General features: G+C 36.1%; 1 protein-coding gene across 1 annotated transcript; it reads left to right on the forward strand.

Annotated features, from left to right (window-relative positions):
* Window positions 1-1,976: 1,976 nt before the first annotated feature.
* LOC122094139 (protein MOTHER of FT and TFL1-like) lies at window positions 1,977-3,369 on the forward strand. Its single transcript, XM_042664833.1, has 4 exons — window positions 1,977-2,350; window positions 2,504-2,565; window positions 2,649-2,689; window positions 2,839-3,369. The coding sequence occupies exons 1-4, from the start codon at window positions 2,135-2,137 to the stop codon at window positions 3,060-3,062; spliced, it is 543 nt and encodes a 180-aa protein (XP_042520767.1). The 5' UTR covers window positions 1,977-2,134; the 3' UTR covers window positions 3,063-3,369.
* Window positions 3,370-6,424: the final 3,055 nt, after the last annotated feature.

Genomic DNA, 6,424 nt, shown 5'->3' on the forward strand with positions numbered 1-6,424 from the left:
TTATTTGGGATTCATTTATTGGGGGCAATTTTATACTTAATGATATTAGGGTTTTCCAATATATTTGTAACGAGGATTCTTTCTTTGTAAGCAAGTGGAGAGATGTGAGGACAAACATCGTAACCCTATTTTCCATTGAAAGTGAAGTAGGATCTTATCTCATTAAGGATATTGACAATTTTACTGAATCTCGTAAGTTTGTGTGCATTGTATGATTAATTATTCTTGTTTTTTCTTTTTTTTTCTGCATCATTTTGGATTCTTTCTCCACCACTAGAGAAGGAAAACTTCTGTCAAAAAAAAAATTATATCTAGAACAAAAAAGATTAGATGCAAAAAGTCTCTGGGATGAATCGACAAACATCCATATCAAGTAGAAAATGACTTCCCAATGTTTATCAGGTAGATCTTTTCTTTATTCCGATTGTCGAAACCCACAAACAGATTCCCATTTGCTATTCTATCAAAAAAATTATTCAATAGGAAAGAGATCAAAAGTTATGTGGTGACTCCATAATCTCTCTGTTAGGTGTAGGATCTTGTCATCTTTTTTAATCTTATTAGTGACTAATACAATAATAATAAAAGGAAGGAAAAGCTCTCTGCCATCCTCTCCACATTCCTTCTCTCTCTAGTGAAAGTCATTACATTACATTTGGTTGGCTAGAAATGATTTTCTTTTCAATTGTAAAATACTTGAAAAATGAGTGCATTGGATTAGATTTCCGTTACAAGACTTCCACAAGAAAGCAACTTTTCCATTTCATTGTTTTTTTCTCAGGGGAAATGGAAGTGGAAGTGGAAGTGGAATCTATTTATCAAATCATAAAAAGATACTCATAAACACAAAACACCCTCTATTTCTTTCCCTAATATTCAAGGATTAGTTGTTGATACAAATCAATCTCTCTCTCTCTTTCTAAAGTTCACATTTCTATGCTATCAAACAAACCCATGCATGGCCTACTAAAAAAAAAAAAAAAAAACCTGCATATTGTATGGAATCTTTTGGATTATTTACAAACAGACCAAACTTTTTCTTGGCAGATTTAGTTCGCTATCCAAAGTAATTCGGATCAAATTGGATCGAAGTCCTAATGGGTTGGTTTAGGTTTTGGTATTATGACGCAAAATCAAATTGTATTGAAAACAAATTGAATCAGAAACCAAATCGAAATCAGTTAAAAATCTTAGATTAAAAATAAAATTCTTTAAAATTGTGTAATGTGCCCTAACTCAAATAGAAATAAGCATCTGGCCTCTTCTTGGGATTTTCCTCTGATTGTTCCCTCCCCTTAATTTTCATGTATCACATTTTTATGTTGTTTCTTTTATTCTCTTATTTTCATGTACCGTTTCTTGGTGTTTGTTCTGTCTCTTTGCCTCTCTCCCCCCACCCCCCACAACGCTTTTTGGATATATCTTCTTTTGATGATTTTTGTTTATTGTTGTTATGATTTATTCTTTTATTTTAACATATTTTTAATTTACCATAAAAAAAATCTATACTAAAATAAAAACCAAACCAAATCTTTGTATAAATTTTGATGAAGATGAGGCCAATTTCATCCAACTATAGAAGGCATAGCCTATGCATGGTGGGCTCGCGAGCACAATTGGATTGATCGGTCAAAATGAAAATAGGATCTATTGTTTGTATAATCATCTGATCGTATGAGTCAACAATCAATACTTGCCCTTCTTTTTTGTCGTTATTAAGATGAAAATAGATATATTTGAAAACAAAAATGGCATATGAAGGTTGAGTCGTACGATCAAAAGCGGCAAAGAGTCAAATTCGAAACACGTGTCTTGATAAGTAATACGCTTCGTAAATTACAAGCAATGCGACACTCGTCGTGGAACTTTTGCAACGTGTCCCTCATTCGTCAATTCCTCCGCATCTACTTCTCGCGAGAAAAACACCAATCATTCTCATTTCGACGTCTCCGCCGCTTCCAAATAGCGAATTGCGAAAAAGACTCTCTCTCTCTCTCTGTCTCTCTCTCTCTCTCTCTCTCTCTCTCTCTCTCTCTCTAGATCTCGCTCTTGCGTTGGTGTTGCCCCTTGGCAGTTCCCTTGCTTTGTTTGATCTCCCTCAACCCACAAGCTTTAAGCTTCCCTCGTCCCTCTAATGGCTGCTACTGCTTCTCGTTCCGTAGAGCCACTGGTCGTGGGAAGAGTGATCGGAGACGTTCTCGACATGTTCTCCCCTACCATTGAATTCACAGTCCATTACGGATCCAAACAGGTCGCTAACGGCTGCGAAATCAAACCCTCTGCTACTTCTAATAAACCCAGAGTTCAGCTCTCTGGTTCTCGCGTCATCTCCAACAATCTATATACTCTTGTAAGCCCAACCACTCCTTTTTTAATCATATATTGTCTGTGTATGTTCCTCTCTTTGATTTTTCCTTCGTTGAGAGCAATGGTGTCCTGGGAAACCCTAAAAAAATGCCCAATCCTTCTTCTTCTGGTATATATTACTGTAATTCTTGTATAGGTAATGACAGATCCTGATGCTCCAAGCCCAAGTGAGCCAACTATGAGAGAATGGCTACACTGGTAACTAATTACTAATTTCATTTCTTCTTCTTCTTCTTTTCTATCTTAAACAAACAGATCCTAATTTTGGTTGACATTTGCAGGATTGTGGTGGACATCCCTCAAGGACTCGACGCCTCGAAAGGTCAGTTCTTAATTTCTGTTAATGAAAAAGTCGCAAAGGAAGTGACAAGTGTTAATTTTTTTATAATATAAATCAAATTGGGAAGAAATTCCCAAAAAAATGTCTGACGTGTATTGAGGAGTTGGTGAAAAATTAACCGGGAGTTGCAGGGAAAGAGATAGTGCCGTACATGGGGCCAAAGCCACCGACCGGCATCCACCGGTACGTTTTCGCGCTGTTTCAACAGAGAGGACCCATGGGGAGGGATATCTTACCGCCAGATGCCCGCTGCAATTTCAGTACCCGTAATTTCGCCGCTCAGAGCGGCCTCGGACTTCCCGTCGCCGCCGTCTATTTTAATGCCCAGAAGGAACCCGCCGCCCGTAGACGCTGACCAGTGACCTAAACAAGACTTATTATTGAAGTAATTGAACCCTCAACAGTATTTTATTATATGTTACTTTGTGTATCCATCCACGTTACCTGAGGTAACTGATCGGAGTATCAGACATACAAGTAAGTCACTTCAACACATCATTAGCCTCCTCCTCCTCCTCCTCCTCCTCCTTCTTCTTCTTCTTCTTCTTCTTCTTTGTCTGCTTTTAAATTTGAGAAGCTTTGAACTACTTTGATACACAGATTTGCCATTTGTCAAGTATGAACAGGGATTACTGTTACATAAATGATCTCATTATCCGAAACTTTACGTTTAGAAGATAGAATCAATATTGTCGTAGTCATCGATTATCATTTTACAGTGGAAGGCAAGATCCCAAACTGGGTTTCTTTCTTCATTTTTTTTCGAAAAAGAAAAGGCATTAATTGACCTGATTTCTTTTTGATATCGATCTTGTACTGTTGTACGAAATTACTCGAATAACGACGAAAGAACAGAGAAGAATCGATAATTGAAAGCCGAAATAGGAACTCTGAACCCTTTCTTTTTTCTGGACTCACTCTGCAAGCAGACCCGATAACGGAAACCATCCTAATGGTTCTCAGATGTGTTGCAGACTTGCAGTATGGCATTATTGAACTTATATTCCTTGACATTAAAATGAGTTATTGAGGCCTTCACTGAATCCCACAGTATTTTGTTCCCTTCCCCTCCTTGGATTGGGACTTGGGAGAGTTTCTTTACTGTGCGTCCCCTTCGTTATAGCCCTTGAAAGGTGAAACCCTCCAACAAGGGGTGTCAAAAAGCCCGGTCAACGTGAACCCGCCCTAATTCGCGTCCGAACAGCTTGGGCTGAGATTTTAGTTCATAGGGTGGACTAAGGTGGAAAATTTTAGGCCCAAGCCGAGTTGGGTTGATCCATGACGTCTCAATCCAAATCCAATTTAATCTAAATCAACCTTGTATATTAAGTAAACAATAAATTAAACATATTAATAATTATAAATTAGTACTTATACAAAAAGATTTGTAAAAAGTCTTTTGTTTTTCACAATTTACATATACAAAAACCTTCGTTTTTTGCCTTTGCAATGCATCGAGATCAAGTGATCAATAATCAATAGTACTTGGTTGGGTTGGGCTAAGCCTGGCCTAATCAAGGTTCATCTGGGCTGGTCTGTATTGGTTGGACTAAGCCCGACAGAGTTGGGTTTGGACTGAGATATCTTAATCCAATCTAGGGTTGGGCTTGGGTTGGGTTGAGTTAATAGACCTTAGTTATATTTGGTTGTAGGGGAAATTAAAGAGAAGGGAAGTAAAATTTTCATACTTAAAAAAGAAATAAATGTAGTTATTACTTATTTGATTTTAAAATTAACTTCTAATCATTCTATATTCTTGTTATAAAATTTAACTTTATTTGCATCCAAAATCTATTGTTATAATATGTAAAATAAAAATTACATATAAAATATATTATTATTAAATATGATTAAAAAAATTAAATAATTAATACAATCATATAGAATAATAATTATAAATATTTCTTTTTAAAGTAAGAAGACTTTACTTTCTTTCCTTCTAAATTCGCATTGCAATCAAACGGAACTTTAGCCCAACCCTCTTGTATGCGTTTGCTTGTGCTTTAATGGCAAGCCCAACCCTCTTGTATCAGTTTGCTTGTGCTTTTGGCTTGTCTCATCAAGCACTCAGTAACGTTCAGCAGTAAAGTAATAGTATAGCATACTTTTAGTAGACATATGTATTGGGTTCAAGCCCAGTCCAACACAGATAATTATACATATTCTGAGCTGGGCTCTAGCCTGTAAGGTCATGAAAGGCCCAAATCCTTAACAGTTTGATTTCAATTTAGGTCTTTATGAAACTGGCAGAAACCAAACCGAATCAAACCCAATCCAAGAAGGATCTGATAAACACTTTTTTTTTTTTTTTTTTTTTTTTTTTTTTAAGGTCTATATATGACAATTTGAGACTAAACCAGTAACGGGCTGATAAGAGCCCAATAATAAGCCCGAGTTTCAAAAGTGGAGATGCCTTTCCAAGGTCGTAAACCAAAGTGTTGTACACTATCTGACTAATGTAGAATTAAAACCCCTCTATTATTAGCCATAGAGGGTATGCATTGCATCAACTCCCTTCATTCTGGGGCCATGTGCCTTCACATGCATGGTTATACAGACAACAAACTCTGACATCATTTGACAATGTCTATTCTAAAAGCTTGAGCTTCATAGTGGAGAGGCTCTTCCAATCTCATAAGCTAAATTGTTGTATATTCTCCAACTAATATGAGGTTAAATCGCTTCAATTCTTGTCCATGGAAGGTAAGGATGGGAATTTAAAATCAAAATCGAATCGAGTCATCTACATTAAAATCATAAAATCGTTTAGCAAATGGTTGTTTTAAGTTTAAGATCGGTTAATTAAATGGGTCGGTTTGGTTTTAATCGTTTAACCTGTCGATTTCAAACTTAATTGACAGTGTGAAAAACGAACTGTTTACACCATCAAAATCGATCCGTTTAACCTGTATAGCGCTTTAATAGAATAAGGGGTTAGCTGATGTGTATTCAGTGTCTCATACTCTTTAACTTTAGAAAATTAATGATAAGTTGTGTTTATTAGCAATGTGATATTTTATTTTACTTAGTTGTTCTAATAAAATATGATGGATTTTATTTAGGAAAGAATTAAGGATCATAGAGGTTGTCCAATAGTCTGTTTAATAATTTACTTCTATCGTGTAGTTATATAGTTAAATCATTGCTTGTTTAATGCTTCATTTAGTTTGATACATTGAAACATTTATCAACAAAAACAAAATTCAGTAAGCATGCAAAGAAACTAGCAAATTGATTGCTAACCATTTAGAAACCGTATGGATTAAACCGCGATCAAAACCGTTTAAAACTGTAAAATCGAAACCATTTAAAAACCTTGAAACCGAAATCATATATTAAAAGTACAACCGTTTAATAAATGGTTCAGTTTTAGTTTCAGCTAAATAAATGTGAACCAAATAGAACCATACTGTCTCGTATACATCAAAATCAAAACCGATTAACACCCTTAGAACCAAACTACATCAACCCTCCTCAGCTTTGGGCCATTGGCCCCCATATGGCAGGTGTACAGACAATCTACTCTAATACCATGGAGCTTTAGAGTGGGAAAGCTCTTCCATGGTCATAAACTAAACTATTGTACGCTATGGCAGGTGTACAGACAATCTACTCTAATACCATGGAGCTTTAGAGTGGGAAAGCTCTTCCACGATCATAAACTAAACTATTGTACGTTATCACACCAATCCAATGTGGGACTAAACTCCTCCCATT

The sequence above is a fragment of the Macadamia integrifolia genome, chromosome 11, assembly GCF_013358625.1.
Source record: "Macadamia integrifolia cultivar HAES 741 chromosome 11, SCU_Mint_v3, whole genome shotgun sequence".
In the NCBI taxonomy this organism is placed as follows: Eukaryota; Viridiplantae; Streptophyta; class Magnoliopsida; order Proteales; family Proteaceae; genus Macadamia; species Macadamia integrifolia.

Coding starts and splice junctions, on each gene's coding strand:
- LOC122094139 (XM_042664833.1), top strand. CDS start 2,135: ATGGCTGCTACTGCTTCTCGTTCCGTAGAGCCACTGGTCGTGGGAAGA. Junction 2,351..2,503: donor CCAACAATCTATATACTCTT/GTAAGCCCAACC, acceptor ATTCTTGTATAG/GTAATGACAGATCCTGATGC. Junction 2,690..2,838: donor AGGACTCGACGCCTCGAAAG/GTCAGTTCTTAA, acceptor CGGGAGTTGCAG/GGAAAGAGATAGTGCCGTAC.